Here is a 20972-nt window from a genome sequence, read left to right as displayed (position 1 = left end):
CTGGGATCGGCCCTTCCTTCCCAGACAATTCACCTGGAGCTGCGGGCTGAATTCTTTAAACCGACCCTCCAAATTTATTAAAGCCTTCCTTAGAAAGACAGGACATACACACGCACAGCAGAAGTGTACGGGAAGGTCGAACACTAAGGCCTGTCATCCCTACTGGATAAATTTAATAAGAAGAATAGGAACTAAAATAAACATGTCACTTAAACTTCCCTTTCACCCTGTTATCTCCTCTTCTGAAATAACGGCATACATCTGTGTGTAATTTACTAAATCAGATAAGTAATGAAAACCAATACAAACACATAGAACCTTACTTTCTCCAATAGGATTTATCATCTCCACACTGAGTACCTGATACAGTGCAGGCATTTAGCTGCTTTAGGACTCTTACTGTCAAATAGGTGAATACAAATCTAGGGTATATGTAGAGAGATAAGGATACCACAGCCTCTGGTTGCTTAATGTATCAGCCTCAAAATCCTAAATTAAAGAAAGAAGGGGATTTTCCTCACTAAAATCTCAAGATTAAATGAAGGAGGTGACATACATGCAGTATTTAGACAAAAGCTACGCTCCCATATTAAATGCAAAAAACACCCATGTAACACCCATGAAGTCTTGTTTGCCCTGTGTGACAAAGCTCATATGTAGCAAATCTATACACCTGGAGATTATGTATATCACTCACTGGGAAAGTAAATGTAGTCTGTGATCCCACTAAAGCATTTTAACACACACAGTAAAGATCTGAGCTCTGCTTTCCTTTCACAGCCACGGGAGGCCTGGGCGGTCATTCCCCCCTCTCCTCTCAGAACAATGCCCGAGCGCAGCTCTGGAATTCCAGTCACCGTGTGCTTCCCGCACCTGGAGGAAACAGCCTGAAAAGCACGTAGGTGCTTCAGACCTCACAAATACGGCCCAGCGGGTGCCTCCCACTCCTCCAGGACAAGCTGTTCCCTAAGGGACACACTACACAAACTGTGACAGCCCTTCCTGGCATTGTCCTGGCACGGGGACACCTGATGTGCGTGTTCTTGGCAAGCAGGACTGAGGTGAGATCTGTGTTAGAAGAGCACTGCCAGCAGATCGAGGCAGGTGATCCTGCCCCTCTGCTCAGCCTAGGGGAGGTGAATGTGGAGGTTTGTGTCCAGTTCTGTGCTCCTCTGTACGAGAGGGATGTGGAGCTCATGGAGCAGGTCCAGTGGGGGACAACAGAGAATGATGGGGGCACTCGAGAATCTCTCTTATGAGAAAAGGCTGAAGGAATTGGGCCTATCCAGCCTCGAGAAGAGATGATTGAGAGGGAACCTCGTCAGTGTGTATAAATATCTGAAGGGAGGGTGCCAAGAAGATGGAGCCAGGCTCTTCTCGGTGGTGCAGAGTGATAGGACAAGAAGCAACGGGCAGAAAGTGATGCACAGGAAGTTCCACCCGAACATCAGCGAAGAACTTTACTGTGCGGTGATCATGCACTGGAATAGGTTGCCCGGAGAAGGTGCGGAGTTTCCCTCACTGGAGATATTAAAGAATGGTCTGGACGCGATCCTGCGCCACGTGCTCTGGGATGACCCTGCTTGAGCGGGGAGGTTATTCCAGGTGTCCCACTGCGTTCCCTTCCCGCCTGACCCATTCCGTGATGCCCAGGGAAGCGGGGCTGGCACCGCCGCGGTGCCAGGCCGCTCTGGTCCTCCGCGGCCATAGGGGGCGCTGCTGTCCCCGCCCGCCGCGCGTCCCTTCCCGGCGCGCCCCGCGGCCGCAGCGGACCCGTCCCCGTTCCCGAGTGTGACCTTCGCCGCTCCCTTGGCACGGTGGGTCCGAGCCGGGCGAGGCCCGGCTGGGTCCTGGCGGGCTCCGGTCGGGGGTGCCTCGGGTGGGGGCAGCGCTGGTTCAGCCTGGGAAGGGAAGAAGGGAGAAAGGGAGTGCGGCCCGCGGCGCTGGAATTTGCCGTTACCCGCCCACAGCGGTGCTGCGGGTCGGGCCTGGGGCGGGCCGCAGGTGCCCCGGGCAGCGGCGGGTTGTGGCGGGGAGGTCAAGGAGACAGCAAATACAGCGTTGTTCCGGGTAGATTTCAAAAAAATATTGCTCAGGACGATATCGCGTCCGCGCAGGCCCTGGGGAAAGGTGTCTGGCGGGCTTTAGTGCGGTGTTAAGCGGAAACGGCACTGCTTATTCCCTGATTTGTAGCCTTTGGGAAATCTTTCCCTCCTGTTCTGTTCAGTCTCCTTGTTTGTTAGTATGTCATGATATTCTGTGACTGTACTCCACTGTTCACCTCAAACTACAAACACTGGAAATTTAGGTGAGCAGTGTCCTTAATGCAGTGTGTTGTAAACAGTGTTGCTGAAAGCACAAAGGTGTTTCAGAAACTTTTGCTACAAAAATAAATGATTGAAATGACTGTACATAAACAAATGCAAATGTGGGTTTTTCTTTAAGTATATAAGAATTGCCTCAAAGTTGCTTTCATTCTTTAAAAAACACCTATATTTTTCCAATTGTTTTGACACTGGCTGCCCTTGTATCCTCTCCTCTTAAAGGCTTGGCAAAAGATGCTTTACATTTAGTAACGGCAGATAAGTGAACATTACCTCAGAGAAGTTAAATTCTGCTTTTCTTTCCTGGGTCTCTGGTTTACCATATGCTGTCTACATGTGTGTATAGCTGACTTTATTGGGTTGTGATAAGCATGAATAGTGACTATTGGGTGAACTGCTGTGTGTAAGTCAGTAGAACATGGGACATCTCAGTGCAGTGTGGTGCAAAAGTGAACTAACATTTATGTGAGTTAGGATAAGCTTTATTTAAAAACCTCCTACAATTTTCTCTTTGTCTTAAAAAGCTGCAAGGAAAGGAAAAAAAAACACTAACTGACAGGCTTCTTGCTCTTGGGGTATATTTTGAAAGTCAAATAGTCATGATAAAGCATGAATTCATTAGCTTAACATCATTTATGTTGCTATTTTGAGTAGAAATTACCATGCTGGAATAGACAGCTGTGAGAGAGAGAAACTAAATTGGTAGGGCAAGGAAGGAGCCTTTCTGGCTTGTCTGGAATGAGATTTCCTCCTGAGGGAATCTAGAAGCACTAGGAAAAAGCTGTCACTGATAGGCAGAGAGAAGTCTAGCCACTGCTGCTCTGTAAATGTTCTGTTGACTCATCTTTGAACCCTTTCATCAACTGTAATTTTAATTATTTTTTTGTGTTAGCCCATGAATTGTAACCTTAACTCTGAATTTTTATTTCTTTGCTTTGGAATAAGTTCTTTTGTATGCTTGGGGATTTTGTTTTTTAACTTGTAAACTGCTGCTGATATGCATCAGGAGTATGTGTGTGTGTATACATAAAAATAGAATATTTGTGTGTGTGTGTCTGTATGTATGTATGTTAAAAGTCCAGCAAGTAAGAATACAGCTGCAAAAGTTAAAATGACAACATTTCTTAAAATTTCAGATGGTGCAGAACATGATTCCAAAGGCATTAAGACCCATGAAATTCTACTTCTCTACTGTGTATCAAGAAATATGGGTTGGTGTAGCATTAACAGCTTATGCCTACTACAAGATTTCATATGGGGGTAAGTCACACATTACAGTCTTTTTTATAGAAGAGAATACCCACAAGAGGAATCAGTCATTGAAGATAGCCAGCAAATTAGAAATTAACATTCTTCCTTGGGGCCAGGTCTTTGCTATACAAATTTAGATGTTTTAAATGCTGATTGTAGAAGGTTCCACTAACAAAAATACTGAAATGTGAATGTAACTGTGCTTACAATTATGAAGATTAGGTAATGTAGGACTTGATTTTTAAAGTACAGATCTAATTTACTCCCTCAAGATTTTGAAAAGGAATAATTTTTAAAAGGTTTTCTCACATGAACTTGTGAAAGTGTATTTTGGGCTGATGGCACCTCAAAAAGAGAGCTACATCACTGAACATGAGAATGTGTGTTACTTGGTGACACTTGATGACTTTCTCAGAGAAAGAAATAGGATATGTAATGTAAAAATAATAAATTTGAATGGGCCAGGTAAGCAGAAGGGTACAAGAAATTATGGTGTCTTAAAAGGTCCTGTTTGTCAATTTAGGCTATGCTCAAGAAAATCCCAAGTCAGACACTTTACTGGCTATAGTGAACAATGAAGTGTTGTACATTGTACACAAAGTTCACAAAGAAAGGAACCCCTTGCTGTGGGAACAGCTGAGAGATATTACCTCAGTTTTTATCTAGCTTTGTCCAAATAATGTGTAGCATTCCAAACTGATACACTGCACTTAGAAGTTTAAGTAAATATAAGCAGTTGATCTTAATGAGTACTTAATGACTATTAAGTAAATACGAGTAGTGGAGGTAGACAGGAAGAAAAAAAAAGTTTAACTTTTGCTTTAAACTTTTATTTCAAGGAGAGTTCAAAATGGACAGTCTGTTTCAAACTTGTATTCATATCATGCTGCATTAATTCGTGACTTAGATTACCTGGTGTAGAGTTTTGAGGGCCAAAAAACCAGGAAAAATGGCAACTGTATGCTAAGCTTTATTTGAAAGAGAAAATAGTTCTTAATAGCTGTAGGCCTTTCTACACTTTGGGGAATAATTTTGCAAATAATACACAGAATTATAGAAGAGTATGTTGCAGGATAATTCAGATTGGAAGGGACCTGTTGAGCTCACCTGGTCCAAACCTTGAAGCTTTAGATCACAGTTAGCTCAGGTTGCTTATAACCTTATTCATAATTTGAGTATTTCCAAGGATGGAGATTGTACAATCTCTTATAACTTTCTTGCAAAGAATTTTTTTATCACTGTGACCCAGTATTTTAGGAGGACAATTACAATGGGAATGTAAAATACAAAGGAAAATTTTAAAGCAAACAGTTTCTTTTACATCCATATCATGTGTGCATATATATATATCTCCATATATTATGTAAAATAGTAATATTCCATAAAGATTTCTTTAGAATTATAGTAGCAATCTTGATGACTATAATTTCTAAATGCATGGAGTCTTTGTTAACTAAAACCAAACAACTTTTGAAAATCAGTGTAAAGTTTACAGAAACGTACCATGGAAAGTACATGTTGTACACGTGCAATTTTTGTTTAAGCTAATAATAAGCTAATTAAAATTTATCAGTAAAAAGTAAATAGGAAATATATTTTCAACTGTCATTGTTCAGCTTATTTTTTTTTCCCCAGGCAAAAAATCATCAGGAAATAGTAAGTATTAAATATTTAATACCTTGATGTAATTTTTAAATAAGTGCAGTAAAAATCAGTTCAGAATATTGTACATTAGATAAATTTGGGGCTTAAGTTACAGATTTAGCTAATGTTTAAAGACTGCTTTAAAATAAGTAATTTTGATTGTATTGATAATTTCATAACCTAGAAACATCTGTGGATCTGCACATAAATAATCTTTTGTGTAGGTTTTAGGAGAAAAATGGAAACTCTGTAACTTGATTGTGTGGGCGAGATATTTTTTCAAATAATAGTACCAGCCATTTAATGGGATTATTTAAACCAGCATGATTTCAAGAGTACCTGCTATTTTAGCTGTCAAGAAATTAGAAAGTATAAACTTTGTGTTTTGAATTTGTATGTGTATAAAGTAGTGTTTAGATATTTATGGACAGTTTCTTCTGACATCACACTGGAAATTATATTTTTATGGCCTGCTGTATCTCTGCTCTTCACTTGCTGGACCATGAGAGAGAAACCATTCACTCCCAGTTGAATTTGTGCATGCAAACATTATTTATATTTTGCAATGTGCAATTAGCGAAAATACTGCCTAGTAGACATAGAATAAACTTCAGTTCTGGAAGAACCATAACAAAACCAAGGAAGGATGGGTGTTTGACTGTAATAGGGCTATAAAACTTGCAAAAGAGAATTTTTAATAATTGCTGTGTTTACTTGTGTACACGTTCTGAGGGTATTGTTTCATTTAAATAGCCAATTCTCGTGCTCAGATATAAGTATAGATGTCAGTTCTAGGACCTGCACTACATTCCTGAATTGATTTTCTTTACTGTTTGAACAGCCTAAATCATGTCTTTGTTTCAGAGTCCTCTGGTTCTGGCCATCATTAAAGATCTCTTCTCCTCTTGGAATATGAATTTGGTGGTTCATCATCTCTACTGCAAATGAAGCAAGTTCCAACCATAGGGAAATGAATGCTAGAACCCTACCTGGTCCATCTGCTGTAATTGGAAAAAGAATAAATCCATTGAGCAAGAATTAATTAAAGATGTTGGACAATATATGCTGGAGTGCAGTGCTAATCTAATTTTTAGAATAAGCTTCTACAGTTCTAAGTACCATGTTAAACTTTTTCTACAGTACTTTAAAAGGGACCAAATCTTTATAATTAAACTTATTAATAGAATTAGATTCCTTCCCTCCCCCCCATAATAATAGCTTTTTTTGGCTATTTACTTTAAAAATGTCATTTTTAAAGTATGGGATGCCAAGTATGAGGTCTTAATCCCCAGCTTTTTGTTATCTTGTGGTGCAGTAATCAAGGGTACCAAAAATTATATTTTAAACTTTTCATTTTTAAAGAGTTCTTAGTTCTGCAAGGTTTATAAAAGCAGAAGTTACAGTTACGAAAACACCATGCAAAACATTTACAGATTTTTTTAAAAGTGCATAATTCACAACTATTTTTTGTTCTTCATATTCAGTAGAGCTAAGGAATTATTCTGAAAGGCTTTTCCTTTAATCCCAAGTTTTGCAAAGGAGTAAGTAATAACATGCTTATATTGTATAGGAAAATTGTTATGACATGGGCTTTCATTTGCCATTGGAGCTTACGAAAACCTCAGAATTTAAAGGGAATAGTGACATCAGGCACTGGCAGCAGTTGGTATGATCACAAACATTTAACCGGCTTCAAAGAGTTTTCCTTTTTCCTGAAAGTGTAGAAATAATATTTGTATTATTAGGATGGGTCATTAGTGGTTTTTGTAGATAGCTATTAGAACTCCATAGCAAGTGTATTTTGGAGACTGTAGATATACTATCTTAGGAAAATCAGTGTCCAGAACTGCACATATTGAATTCTCTACTAAGGATACATATGTGTAAAACCAAAACTAGACTTCATGTCATGTTTTGTTTAAATTTAGCCTAATCTGCCTTTGAGAAGATTAAGAGGCTTAAGTCATTTTAATGACTTAATGCTTACGTACATCTTTTTAACTACTTCGCTGAAACATCTTAAATCTTTCAGCTTGATTAAAGTTTTGCTTTTCAATCTCCTGACTGCAGTATATGGCCATAGCTTAAATGTTTTGTATTTGAGCACTCAGGAATTTGATAACCTCACCTGCTGATGCTAAACATTCCAAACACTGTTGCCTTTAATTTCTTCTAAATTTATACTTATGCTTAATACCTGTACCTATTGAGTAGAGTAAAATCACCAGTCTTATTTTTCTGAGAGCTTTTTTTAAGGAAGGCAGGTTTAGTATCACTGAGTTTGAAAAGGTGACATCTGTTCTTCATGTATTTTTGATATATATTCCACCTTCCACAGTTTTCTTTATTGCACCTTTGCTTGATCTGTTTTTCCTGATTTCTTTAATAATTTCTATATGGGTTTTTCTGTTTCCTCACCACAGAAAAATGAATGAGAAATTGGAAGAACTCACTACTAGATTTTTCACATAAAATAAAAATCATCCAAAAGAAGGGAATGGAGAATAAAAGCTAGAAGAAAATGTTCACTTAAGTGAACAGATATTAGGCTAGTGGTAATTACAGGGTGGGTGAGTTGTGGTATACTTAATAAGCAGTTCAGATTGAAAATTTATGCCAAGTAAGGAGCAATAAGAGCAATAAGAGCATTTGTAATGCAAATTTATGATCACTAAGTTATAGTTCCTAAGATACCACACATACTTCAAATGACCTGCTTTAGCAATTTTCAATTACAGAGCTCAGGCAAACAGACCAGGAAATAAACATTAATCACTGCAGGATTTGTTTCACCTTAGCCAGATCATTGGCACTGAGGTACGTCAACATGCTCTTCTGATCTCCTGGTTTGGAAGGCAAGAAGAGCTTCTGCTGACCTGCCCTTGGAGCACACTTAACTGCACTTCTAGGTAAAGTTAACCTGCTTCAAGTCTTAACTTCTTTCTCTCTGACTTGCTTAATTTTCTAGTAGGGAAAGAAAGTACGTATGGGCAGCAGTGTCTGGGTTATAAAAATGGTAATTTCTACTGAAACAATGCCATATGCAACTGGTTCTTCCACTGGTGCTTCTCTGTCAGGAATTTCTATGAAGGCTACAGAATATTCCCTCCTTTGGTATCCTTAACACAAATACCTGCAAAAGATAGGGAAGACTGGTGTTTAGTTTATATAGAAGATTTGTTTTGTTTTTTTACTTGAGTAGTGTACAGAAGGAGGAAATTCAGTCAGTGGCTTGACTTGAAAGCAGAAATTGACACACCCATAACATGTAATACCTGTAGGTATTATCTCTATACTTCCTGCTTCTCTATGCTGAAGTAATGTAGAACACAATAGAGGAAAGCAAACTAAGTCATTGTAAGAGCCATTTCATATTTACAATGAGGTGTGGAAAAAGTAATCAATTTTCATTGCAGCACTAGCACTTGGAGCATAGCCCTAGGTAGACAAACATTTCAAGGAATACCCACCCTTGAAGTGAATACTCGTATTTTAGAATACGTGCCTTTCTTCTTTTGTAGTAATTTAGCTAAGGTGATTTCTAAAGCTAACTTAAAAATAATTTCTTGTTCCAGGTAAGTTTGTAAACAGACAATATTCAGCTCCTGAACAAACCCATTTGCTATGCAAATGACAATGTAAGATTAGGATGTAATATCATGATTCACAACTAAACACTGGTGAGGGATATGCTTACTGCACATTGATGGATCACGTTGCTTTCCTTTAGCGACTGCCTCTTTATATTGCTGACATTTCTAAAGCAGGACTACATTTAAACCTTATGTAGTAAAATAGTTAAGCAACTGCATTCTTAATTTGTTGCTTGTGATGAGACATCAGAAGTGACAAAACCTGTTTACTACCTTTACCATGTTAGTGGAACAACAAACATCTTGAGGGGTTGAAGAACCTCATCCAATTACTGCAGCATCCTCTTAACTAAGTTTTGTTGAGGCACTTTTTTTTTAATACAGAACATGAAAGCTCAGCAATAGGAAACTGTATTAATAATGACAATGCTAATGCAAGATGTCTTTTTACAGTAGAAGTATTTCTGTATTTGCCCCTCCATGCTGAGTCTTACGACTGGGATTTTTCATTTTGGAGCTTAGGGATTTCTAGAATGCTTCAAGTGCTGTCCTACAATTACAAATCTCAGAGTTTCTCCGGATGCTAATAAACTATGATAGAATACTCTAGGGGAGCAGCAAAATACAGTCAGAGCCAAGGAAACATTAGTCACAAGGCCCAACCTACTTAACCTCCTTAATGGCTAACTTGGAAAAAACCCAAATATGTATTCATGTTAATTGGGAGGATGAGTAAAGCTGCAGGAAATGATCCAAAGTAACTAAAACAGCTGAACAAGTCTCCTGTTTATCTGAATCATGATAGCAATCCAGTGTTTGTAGTACAAATACCGATACAGAGCTGGTATGTACATTTGTCTTATACTTTCAGTCCCCAAGGAAGGAACAGTATCAGGTGCTTGTTAGACACAGGTGGTTGTGTGTGACATCACCACCAGCTGGCTAAACTGAAACATAGGAAATCAATGTGTGAAACTTGTATTGTTTCATTCACAGAAATCTGTGAAGTTACCAGGAAGGAAAGAATAGTGAGATGGAGATTCCCCGAGGCATTAAATATGTTAGTTAACAATTCATTAAATGGAGGAACAAGAAGTGACACGATAGTGCTTGAACAGCAAACTCTTCAAACTATAATTCCATGACCTTTAGCAACTAACATTTAGCAGCTAATATTTTTAAGAATATAAAGCCACATGGCTGATTTAGTAATTTATTAAAAACTCATAAATAAGACAGTTTTGTGTTGTCTACTCCACTGCCGCAGGCAAAGTACTTGGAAACACTTACTCTCTCCCAATTCAAAATGAACTGACCACCACAAGAATGGATGGTTTAGACATTTTAATTAAATTCTTTCTTTGATTGTGGTTTAGCAGTATGAGTACTCTGGCAGCTACACAGCTAGTGGAGTTTGCACCCTTACACTGCAGCGCCTTGCTCCTCATAGTTGTGCTGATACAGCTATTTGTGAATCAGATCAGGTGATTTTGTATAATTTTATGGGGTTTTTCCCTGTCTAAAATAACAAAACAAGCATTTGTTTGAGTTCTTTTCCATTTTAATTTGGACCCATCTGATTCCATTTACAGTAAAGCTGCTTTTTAACTAGATTATAGCACAACAGGATGGGGGGGCTGCAGAAAAAGGCAGAAGAATCAGAATTTCTAGCCTCCCATTTACTCAGCTAAGTTCCCTAAGTCACTGTGTCCCTCATAACAAGGCAGTGCAAGTTCCCTCCTCGTCCGCAGCTACGCACACGATCAAAGCACTGTCTCTCCTGGAAGAACTGTCATTGGTGTCAACAGTCAGAGCAATAAAAAGAAGGCAGAACTCCACCCTGTATAGAAATCAGGAATGACAGCTTGTGCTTCAGCAAAGGCAGAGCCATGCTTCCTTCCTCTGGGATAGCATATCGCTTTCTCAAGTTTATACTATCACTTAATTAATTGGGACAAATGAACAAACAAATAGGGGACAGGGAGAACCACTGGATGATGATATATTAATGCTCAGCACTAGCAGGAAGAATACTTTTACTTAGAAAGGATAAAATTGGTAGTGGTTCATCAAATTATATTACTGGTTGTCATCAAATGAAAATATGCTTAATTATTATGACCTTCTAAAGGATCATAAAAGAATGGTTTTTAATTGATATGACCTTTAACTTTTATATCCATATCATGTCAGTACCTTCAGTGATCTGCTGGGAGAGACAATAGAGATTTCTTCATAGCTAATGAAGTGTGTTTGGTAGGAAATGATAATGGGGATTATGTGGGTGGTAGGACTAAGAGCTATATACTGAATGAATCCCATCTGTGGTGACTGCTGCCTACACAGATTTTTTCTGCAGTATTAGTTGTAGTTTTCATTTCTTGTTTTAACCTGTTGTGTTTAGCATGCTTTTGATAATATTAAGAATTGCTGCAATTAAGGGGAAATTCCTTAGGTATGAAGTAGAAACTGTTTGTGGTATTTCATATGGAATGCTACATAAACAAGTAAAATGGCAACAACTAACTGAAAAGAAGCAGAGAATTATGGGAGGAAAAAAGAGGGATTAATAAAGTGGATTAGAATGTGAACAGGCATTTGATAGAGGACCAAGAATACAGGAAGAGATACCCTTTTGGGGGAGGTCTAACCAAGAAGCATTTCCACTTTTTTAATTAACTCTATTGTTTATTTTGTACATACATATCTATGTCTCAAGCTATGCTTTTTCCAGTGCTGTTACTGACTCCTTACTCATGATGCTTCAGGTATACCTTTTAATGTAGTGCAGTTGTACAAAGAAATAGCTTTGTTTAAATTCCCTTAAACCTGACACAACAATTCTTTCCTCATACTCCTGATCTTGTATTCCACACATCACATACAGCTTGAAAAGAAAATTCTTCTGGTCTCAATTAGGATCTGTCAACACTTCTTTAAAATAATTAGCTAAAATTTAAATTTCTGCATTTCTTTCAGTAAGGTAAGAATTTAAGTCATACCAATTTTAACAAAGGATGTGACTCTTGGTTTAAGTAAACACCAAGACATAACACTGTTCAGCATACTTTGATTTATATAATTCTTCTGGAGTAATGACACTAGAAAAGGAATCTTGCAAAAAATATTATTACTTTGCTTTCAAATTATGTATTCTTATTAATGCTAGCTATCACACCTCTTTTTAAATTAAGGCTAATATGTTAAACATGTACTCAGACCTTTCTAGAAGGAAGAAAGGCAGAAGGCAAGGAAAAAAATGTTTCCCATAGGAAATGGAAGAAATAGAAAAAAGATTCCAGTACCTTGTGCTGTAGCTTGTCCATTTACAGAATAGAAATACTGGTTTTGAATTTGAGACATAAGCAGTAGACAAACCTTTAAAGTAGCATCTAATCATCCCCCAGCAAGTAGGTTATTACTGGGTGTACTCCTCCGTGATGAACACACTCCTTTCCAGCCTTCTAAATATTCTCAGGTTCAGCTGCATATTATGCTATCTGCTTGGAATAAGTCAGCCTAAAATAGATTCTAAACACATACCAGTGATACATTTTCTACTGTCACTATTTCTAGAGCTTTTCGCTGAATCATTTTCAATAAGGTTCCATCAATGCCCTACACAATTCATCTGCTTCTACTGTTGACATTCTTCTGTTTATGCAGCTAAGAATTGTAGTAAACCTTGTTGTAGGATCACAGTAGTAAAAAAAAATTATTATTCAGAAATGTATTTCTGGAAGATTACAGAATAGGGCACTTGGAGATAGAATCAACTTGTCTCATTAATGTTCCCTGGACTGTGTTGGTTTATGTGGAAAAGGAATATTTACAGAAACAGAAGGAATGAACCTTAAGCATCAATAAGGCACAAACCCATTATTTTCATAACATGCAGAAATCATCATTGCAAATGTTAGATTACATCTGCTGGTCAGATTACCCAAGTGCAGATGCTCCTCTATTAAAATTCACTACTAAAATAGTGTTGTGACTGAAAAACTGTATATATATACACATATCTATATCTATATATGTATCTCTATCTATATAGATATATATGTGAGAGTGCAGAAATGTTTTCCATAGAGATGTATGCTAAATCAGAACCTGTTTCACATCTGCAATGGTGTTATACTTGACAGATTTAATACTCTGTAGTGCATTTTTGGACGAGACTTACCTTGTGTATTCTAATCTGTAAAATCTGTGAAAAGTACATACACAAAAAAAAAGGCAAAGAATGTTATTTCCAGTAGTGTAGTCTTAATAATGTAGTTGTCTGAATACTAAGTATAAATAGATAAGGGTGTTTGTTTTTTAAATACACATTTAATTTGGTTTATACATCTTCTCTCCTAATGTACATGAGCATTCTTCTGCTCAGAGGCATGTTTTCCTCTCTTAGCCTCCTTTGCATATCACTTTGTCAGTAATTGCTAGAAAATACCTTTAAATATATCCCAGACTTCAGAAGTGAGCAGAGGACTTTCCCAATCTCCCCTTCTAAGCTGCAATCCTTCAAGTTCACCCATTACCAGACTCAACAGCAGGAAGCAGGAGCTTCATTACATGATATCCCCTTCATGTTTGTTCTTACTAGACCTATTTACCTCAAGAAAGGTAACTAAGGAAAGGACAAATTCTGGTAGGAGATGCACATTTCAAATTAGGAATTACTGGGTTTGAGTATTGCAGTAATATAAATCAAATATGAAAACAAACCTGCATCTTTACAGCAGTAAACATAAGAAAGGAGATTGGTTTCAATTATACTGAATAACTAGTTTGCCATCTAAAGTAAAGGAACAGTGTGGTTAATAGAAAAGTTGAAAACTAACAACCCAAAGTATTTGCAGCATGAGGGAAAAACTAATCATGTATCACAGAATTCTGCATTAGCCTTTTAGCTGAATGAGAAAGTATTTGAAATCCCTTCACAGAGAAACTAAAAAACACTTAAGTACTTAACTAAGTCATGGAAGAGATATGTAAGAACAATTTTAGTCTTACAGTAACAAATAAAAAGCTGGACTCAAAATATGGCCTGTCATTTTCCCCTCACATTAACCAAGTGGTACACCCAAAACACAGCAGCACATAAATAAAAGAGGAGTAAAGGGTGAAGGATTGGCTGTCCCTAATTAATGTTTCAACTAATAACTCATCATCTGTCTCATCTCAGATACCTGCACTCATCATGGCCGTATTGAAAATTTCAAGAAAAAGGATTTTTATAAAGAAACATCCTGAGAGCCCAAATGGCTATAAAGCCTAAAAGTACAAGCAGAGAGAACATCTCTCAGGACATTAAAGTTTTTGTTTTCTCCACTTCTTTGCATATGGTTAATGGCTTCATTGTTATAAATTACAAGGGAGAAGAACAAGATTTTCCATCTATAAAGATGATGGCATGTCATCTTACAGGACTGTATCTTCTGTAGCTACAATACAAACCAATACCTTTTAGTGCAATAACTTTATGAGAGTGGATAGTAACACAGTCCCAATGAGACCACAGCATTTTCTACTAAGTACGTGCTTTTGCATCATGTGTATTGGATTAAGTATAAAATTTCTGTTATTGTTTAAAGAAGTTGCCTCTAATCCACCAAATGCAGGGCTGGAACACATGACATACCAGACACCCAAATCCCAGGAAGTGCACACAGCTACACACACACAATGCTTCACTCCTGCTTTAATTGTTACACTTCTCAGAATGATGCACCGAGTGCTGGGCTAACTTCAGATCATGAGTCACCTAGTCCAGCATACATTATTTTAGAATATTACAAGGCAATGATGAAAAAGTATCTTTCTCCTGTTCACGTGTCTTAAATACTGTATACCAAACAGACATCAAAGTGTTTCCTTTAGGTTATTATTTGTAGTTTATTTATCTCTGAACAGGTTTGGTGGGGTTTGAAATGCCTTGGCTGTATGTGAATTCAAGCATGGCAGCATATGACTACTGTTCAGTACGAACACTTCATTGCTGCAGCCTTAGGAAGTCAGCGTGATTCTAGAGTGAAAGGCTACTTAAGGCCACGGTAACAAATTAATACACCTTTCCTTTACATATGCACTCTTACTTTACACTGTATTTCACTAATGAATTTAGGCTCCTGCTTTGAAACTCCCCATGAAACATTCAGTCTTTTTGTTGGTATCATCTGCTGCACAGCACTGCACTCCATGAACTGCCTGACAAGTTAGAAGTACTTCTGTCATTCAGCTTCTTACATTGCTTACTTAGTCAGAGCCAGTTCTTCCTGCATTACAGCAAATGCAAAATACAATTTTTGAAATGAGAGTTGTATTCTGTTTAAAGTAATCTACTTATTCATTTGGCGAAGAGACGTAATTTTCTTTAAATACATGCAAAAAACACCAGTGTTCCTACCCATACTCACTTTGAGATTTTATTCTGCCAGCTGTGAGGGAACCCATCTGAACTGTAGCCATCCAAAAGTCTGCTCCCCAATCAGAGCTAGTCATCCAGGCTCCATCCTAAATCAATACAGAGATAGGCACCTTCAAAGACCAAGAGATTTAGATAGCAAGATGAGTATCTTGAATAAATTACCTGCAGAACTGCCTCCCTCCCCTCCCCAATTTATCTGTAAAAGCAGCCTCAATGACTGATTGAAATGACACACCTAACTCCTACATTAGTAAAGTTGGATAAAATAGATCCCACCCTAAATGTTTGACCTCTGACACTGCTGCTGGCTATAAATAGTAGTATCTGTTATTTAAAATAGTACCACATGAAAAGAAAAAAAGTGTTACATTAATTCAAAATTATTTTCCTGGGACACCTCCAAAGTGTGAAAACATTTTCCTATGCTCTGGAAAAAGCATCTTAACAAGTGAATGCAAAACTGGAGAACACTTGGATCTCAGAAGGTAGGAAAGCTCATTTTCCTCCTTTTGTCTATGCATAGAAAAGAAGTAGGAGAGATTCAGACATATTAGTTTTTAAAATTTTAAGAATATCTACATTTGAAAATGTCACCAGAAGATACTTAGAAAACACAAGTAGGATTCAGAATTTCAGCAGGAGTGCTGAAAATTTCATTAGTCTGCCACTTGTATTTGTGGGAATCTCTGCTTATCCTAAGAATAATGGCGATCAAATAAGAGGCCTGGCAATTTATTAACAGCAGTTAAAACTCCTTTTCCCAATAAACCTAGGTTAACTACACACCATGTTTTGGTCATTTTTCTGTATGTACCCATAAATTCCAAGTGTTTCAACAAAACACTAAATGAGAGTTTATGCATTTCAATCAAATTTCAGTTTCTAGGTAAATACAACTTCTGCACATCTCAAAGACTCACCACAACCAATAAGCACTAAGTCTTCATTTTTTTATGTATTATAAGTTGAATAAGTGTGTGTTAAGCTAGAGTGGTTTCAATTTGTAAAGTTAGATAGAATTGAGTTTTTTTAAGAACGAAGAGGAGAATAAAAGATACTTGTATAACATGTTTTAATACTTACACCAACAAATAAGCACAAACCCTGTCCTTTAGAAAGAGGTCAACAAAATTAGAGCACCTTTCACAAAGGAAGCGGATTTGGAATCAAATAATTTGGGTTTAGTACCTCTGGCTTTATCTGCTTCCATAACCAAATTCTCTTCCCTTATCTTCATAGGCATTCCCCAAATCCTGACAGCTTTCATGCAACCTCAGTTATCCAAGAAAGGCAACTGAATTGAAGATATCACTGGCCCCTTGGGCCAAGCACCACAATTTCTACAAAACCGGACTAGTTATTTGGTATGGAAATGCATAGGCAATGGTGAAAAAAAAAATCTACATCATAAGTGACCATTTTTCTGCTCCCAGTAAACACATTTCTGGTTTTAAGTTGGAATCAGAAAATTTTATAAAGGCTGCTTTGTCTCTTGACTGCTAAGAGAGTGGTTCCCAGAAGGATTTTTCTGTAGGAGAAGTGTTAAATAACTTTCTGTGCTGCAGGTAGTATTTTAAGTACTATACTTGGCAAATATTAGTTAATTTTTTTCTTCTTTCCACACTTGTATAAAAAAAATTGAGATGGGAAGAGTTGAGACAAGTGATGTTTTCAATGGAAGCAGAAATAGGAGTAGGAGCAGACTTGCATATGAAGTATATACTCTACCTTTTGAAGACGTTTCCTCCTAGCCCTCAGTATCCAGTCTGTCTGGTTGCTGCACTGGTGAACCTTCATCTGCCAAAAGCAACACAATGACAACTTTTATACTACAGGCCACTGTTCCTACAGAGGAGTTGCGTGGAGGAGTGTCTGCATCCCCAGCAATTGTCTACATCATATTCTCCCACTTCCAATTTTGTAGGCATTCCTTCTGTTTCAGTGGAAAAGTAATAATGGGATAATATTTACAGTATTTTTTTTATTATTCACTGAATGAAGGGAAATGTCAGCTATCAAGTATATCTGAAAAAAAAATTATAGACCATTGTTTAAGAATTGCTGGCAATGAAAATTAAGCTGGTTAATGAGAAAGACTATTTTTTATAGAACAAGTGTGACAAAAGGTGCACAAATCCCTCAGTGTTAGAATTTTAGAATTTCTAGTTTGTTAAAATTAGAATTAGTGTAAGTAGTAAGAGGACAAGTAAATTTCTATTCACTCCTATTATTTTGTTGATTAAAGTTCAATATAAATTTGATGAAGATAAATCACTCCCCCCTTTTTTAAGATAGATAATTAAAAGCATTTTAGAGCCTGTTTTATTCAAGTCAGCCTACTTGCAAGATTTTCTGAGTAGATCTTAGAGTTCTCTATGGGGTTTGAAGTACCATAGTCTAACCTATTTCCAGTCTAACCTCCGTGTGTGAGGTGGAATCACAGTCTAGGAGAACCTGAGGATGATATAAGTGTGATTGCCAGCAAGTAGCACTCCAACTGGTACTTACAAAATAACATTAAACTGGCAAAGTACTGTCTTGTGATGCTAATAGATTTTCCTTGTAGGACTATTTTAGTAAAAGAGGAAGAGGCTTTGACCTGGCACAAAGCTGACACCAGAGCCTGCAGATGCACAGAGAAGGATACATAGTGAAATCCTAAGCATGTATATATTTAGATAATTTACACTATTATCTGTTACAGAATCTTACATCAATAGGTTATGCTTACCATACTGGTTCATGCATTGCGATTGTTATGCTGTTACCACTTACCCTCAAAGATTTACACAAACATTATCTAAGCTCCTCAAAAAACCTGCCAAGTTGACATTTTTTTTTCCACTCCTAGCTGAGATCTGTCACGGTGTTCTGCAAATAAAGTAACAAAGACTGGAAACCAGCCATTTTCAGAAACAGTTGGAGCACTGGGTTGGTCCATGTATGCTGTAGATTAGGATTTAAACTCACAGCAATATGAAATTTGTCTACATTGCATGTGTTGCAGTACTAACATATGGTGATGTTTTGACTTCTAGATGAGCTAGGCTTCTCCCAAGCTGTTAACTTTCATTTTGCTGTTGTAACTCTACAGAATGAGAGTCTAGAAAATGAAGGAAACTGAACCTCACTTTCAAACACGAGACCAGATCTCATGAGTCTGACATCAGGACAAAAATACCTTCCCCTCCTGCTGCTAAGCGGAGTTTTGTACATCAGACAGATTTCACAAGGAAGGGACGGTGGAAGGAAGGTGACGCTATACATGACGCTATCCAAGGTGTGTTTCGTTAGACCAGGACAAGCAGTCGGGAAGACCCGAGCTCACAGGCACGGGAGAGCAGCGAGCCCCGTGTTACCGCCCAGCTCCCCCCGCACGCCCAGCGGGTTTCGGGCAGCTCCGGCGGTGGGGCCGGGCCGCGCCGGGCGGAGCCGCCCCGCATTCCCCGCATTCCGGGGGCAGAGAGCGCCCGGGGCCGCTGCCCCTTCCTCCACCGCCCGGGCCCGGGGGCAATCGGCCGCGGGCAGCCCGCCCAGAGGAGGCGGCGCCCGCCGGGGCCCGGCCCGGGGGCAGGGCGGTAGAGCGCCGGGAGGAGGAGGCCGGGCGGGGGAGAACCGGCGTGGCGAGCCTCACGCTCAGCACGGCGCTGCGGGACCGAGAGGGTCCCGGTGGGGACGGGAGGCGGGCGCGGGTCCCGGTCTCGCATTCCCGGCCCGGCCCCGCGGTCACGTGCGGCCCGGAACGCCTCCCCGCACGGCCCCGCCCCGGCAAGGAGGCGGCGGCGGGGGTTAACCCGTGGCGGAGCGGTGCGGGCGGAGCGGAGTAGAGCAGAGCAGGAAGCGCACGGCGAGGGAGGCGGGAGAGGCGGCCGCGCTCCGGAGGAGGAGGAAGGGGGTTGGGAGCCCGGCCGCCGTCGCCGCCTTCGCCTCTTCCTTCCGCCCGCTGCGCGGAGCGAGGCGCGCGGGAGGCACCTGTCACAGCCGCCAGGGCGAGCGCGGCGTCCTCCACAGTGAGAGGCGGCGGCGGCGGCGGCAGGCGAGGCCCGGCGCAGCTCAGCGGGCCCGGCGCGGAGAAGGCTGCGGAGATGATGCCGGTGAGTGAGAACGGGGAGAGTTCGCGTCGTCGCTCCCCGGCCTGGCGCCGCGCTGCCGGGCGCTGGGACGCCTCGCCTTTTCCTGCGGGGCTGCCGGCGGCGGATGGAGTGCGCGGCGCCGCCGTCATCCCCGGGCCAGCCGGGACAGAGGGCTGCGGGGCTGCGGAGACGTCGGCGGGGCTCCGCGCCGGGGGTGGGGCCGCGGGTCACCGCCGTCCGTGGCTGTGGGGGGGCACGACCTGCCCCCGCCCCTCCATCCGCGGAGGCTGCACCGGCCGTGACAGGTCGGGGACCGCGTCCCCCCGGGCTGTGGCGGAGCGGCGCCTCACGCACCCCGGCGGGGAACGCGGGGGTCGCCCCCGGGTCGCTGCCGGCCGCCGAGGCCCGCCGTGAGGCGTGGGGGGTGCGCTGTGTTTGGGTGAGTGGGTGTGCGGGGGGTGTGTCTGTTTGTTTCGGGGTTTTACACCCAAATCCCGATCCCTCGCCGCCCGGGTGCGGGGAAGGGCTGAACCGTCCCGGGGCAGACGGCTCCGGCCCTCCTGCCGGGGTCAAGCGAGCGCAGGAGGCAGCATCGTGTCAGCCTGGCTCCCTCCTTGGTTCCTGTCACCGCTTTTGTGAAACCGTCGCTTATTTTTCGAAGACAAACCCTTCTATTTTCCCGCAAACAACCTTGATTGTCTTCTGTGACAGAATCCTTGTCCGTTTCCTGCCCCCCGCTTCCCTCCCCTGTCGCTGTGGGCTGATGCAGTGGTCAGAAGAGAGTTGTTCCTGATGACTGTTCGTTTTATGACAAGATCCTCTGGGACGGAGTAATAAACAATCACATTCCTTTTGTTGATTTCTTTCAAACTCTATTTGATCTCAAATGTGGCTTTATGAGATGCTCCAATAAAAGGGTCTATCTCTCATGTTTTCTCTAATTCCAGTAGAAATTAGCTTTTTATTTACAGTTCCTCTGCAGTGTTTGCAGCTGAAGCACTGCAGCAGAATGTTTAGCTGTGAGAACATTAAAGACATCTTTTACAAGATTTTATTGCTCAAAATTTGTTTTGTGACTGAGAGGAGAAAATAAATAGCTCAAACTGGGTGTAAAATTTCAGATTGAAGAGTACAGGTAGTGTTTAAAAGCCAGGTATTATGACAAGGTTTTTAACATCGTGTGCACTTTAACTTCCAGCTGCTGGGTGCCAAAATACTCTATTGCTACTGATGAGAATTGCAGTGCACTGGGCATGTTAGAAACCAGCAGCAAAGTTCATGGAGTTACAGACTTGTGCCATGAACATGCAGATGTTAGCTTGTAGATACAAAAACAAGGTGACAGCTTCATCTTCCATCTCAGCCTGGATTATGCTTTACATTCATAAAATTCCTATTGAAAACCCAGAATGCCAATGACATGCTAAGTCAGAACAAATGTATTTGGATCCCATTACTAACACAGGTATGGGTTTCAGGTTAACGTCATAACTTGAGTAGTGCAGTGATTGACTTCTTAGAAAGTTTCTTTTTACCTATTTGAGTGTTTCTGCCAGTATTTTGTGTTACCTTCTTGCTTGTTCAAATGTGGTAATTGTATTTATTGGAAGGTGGTTGAAGATTTAGACTTTTTACTATGTTTTTGAAATGTACTTCAAAG

The 20972-nt window shown here is 40.3% G+C and overlaps 2 protein-coding genes across 3 annotated transcripts in view; both read left to right on the top strand.

Annotated features, from left to right (window-relative positions):
- Positions 1–1694: 1694 nt before the first annotated feature.
- ATP5MPL (ATP synthase membrane subunit 6.8PL) lies at positions 1695–6280 on the top strand. 2 transcript variants are annotated; one of them, XM_015632010.2, is made up of 4 exons: positions 1695–1817; positions 3461–3584; positions 5211–5231; positions 6084–6280. In XM_015632010.2, the coding sequence occupies exons 2-4, from the start codon at positions 3461–3463 to the stop codon at positions 6107–6109; spliced, it is 171 nt and encodes a 56-aa protein (XP_015487496.1). In that variant the 5' UTR covers positions 1695–1817; the 3' UTR covers positions 6110–6280. The 2 variants fall into 2 exon arrangements, with proteins under 2 accessions (XP_015487496.1, XP_033371025.1); XM_033515134.1 differs by lacking the exon at positions 1695–1817 and adding an exon at positions 2184–2308.
- A 12725-nt stretch (positions 6281–19005) lies between these two features.
- Positions 19006–20972, top strand: part of PPP1R13B (protein phosphatase 1 regulatory subunit 13B) — a 68541-nt gene continuing 66574 nt past the window's right edge. The window contains exon 1 of the mRNA XM_015630904.3: positions 19006–19333. Coding sequence (XP_015486390.1) covers positions 19325–19333 — 9 coding nt within the window. The 5' untranslated portion in view covers positions 19006–19324. The remainder of the gene's footprint in view (positions 19334–20972) is intronic.

Source organism: Parus major, chromosome 5, assembly GCF_001522545.3.
Source record: "Parus major isolate Abel chromosome 5, Parus_major1.1, whole genome shotgun sequence".
NCBI lineage: Eukaryota > Metazoa > Chordata > Aves > Passeriformes > Paridae > Parus > Parus major.
Note: the sequence above shows the minus strand (reverse complement) of the source record. Positions and strands in the feature narration are given on the sequence as shown.

Coding starts and splice junctions, on each gene's coding strand:
- ATP5MPL (XM_015632010.2), top strand. CDS start 3,461: ATGGTGCAGAACATGATTCCAAAGGCATTAAGACCCATGAAATTCTAC. Junction 3,585..5,210: donor CTACAAGATTTCATATGGGG/GTAAGTCACACA, acceptor TTTTTTCCCCAG/GCAAAAAATCATCAGGAAAT. Junction 5,232..6,083: donor CAAAAAATCATCAGGAAATA/GTAAGTATTAAA, acceptor TCTTTGTTTCAG/AGTCCTCTGGTTCTGGCCAT.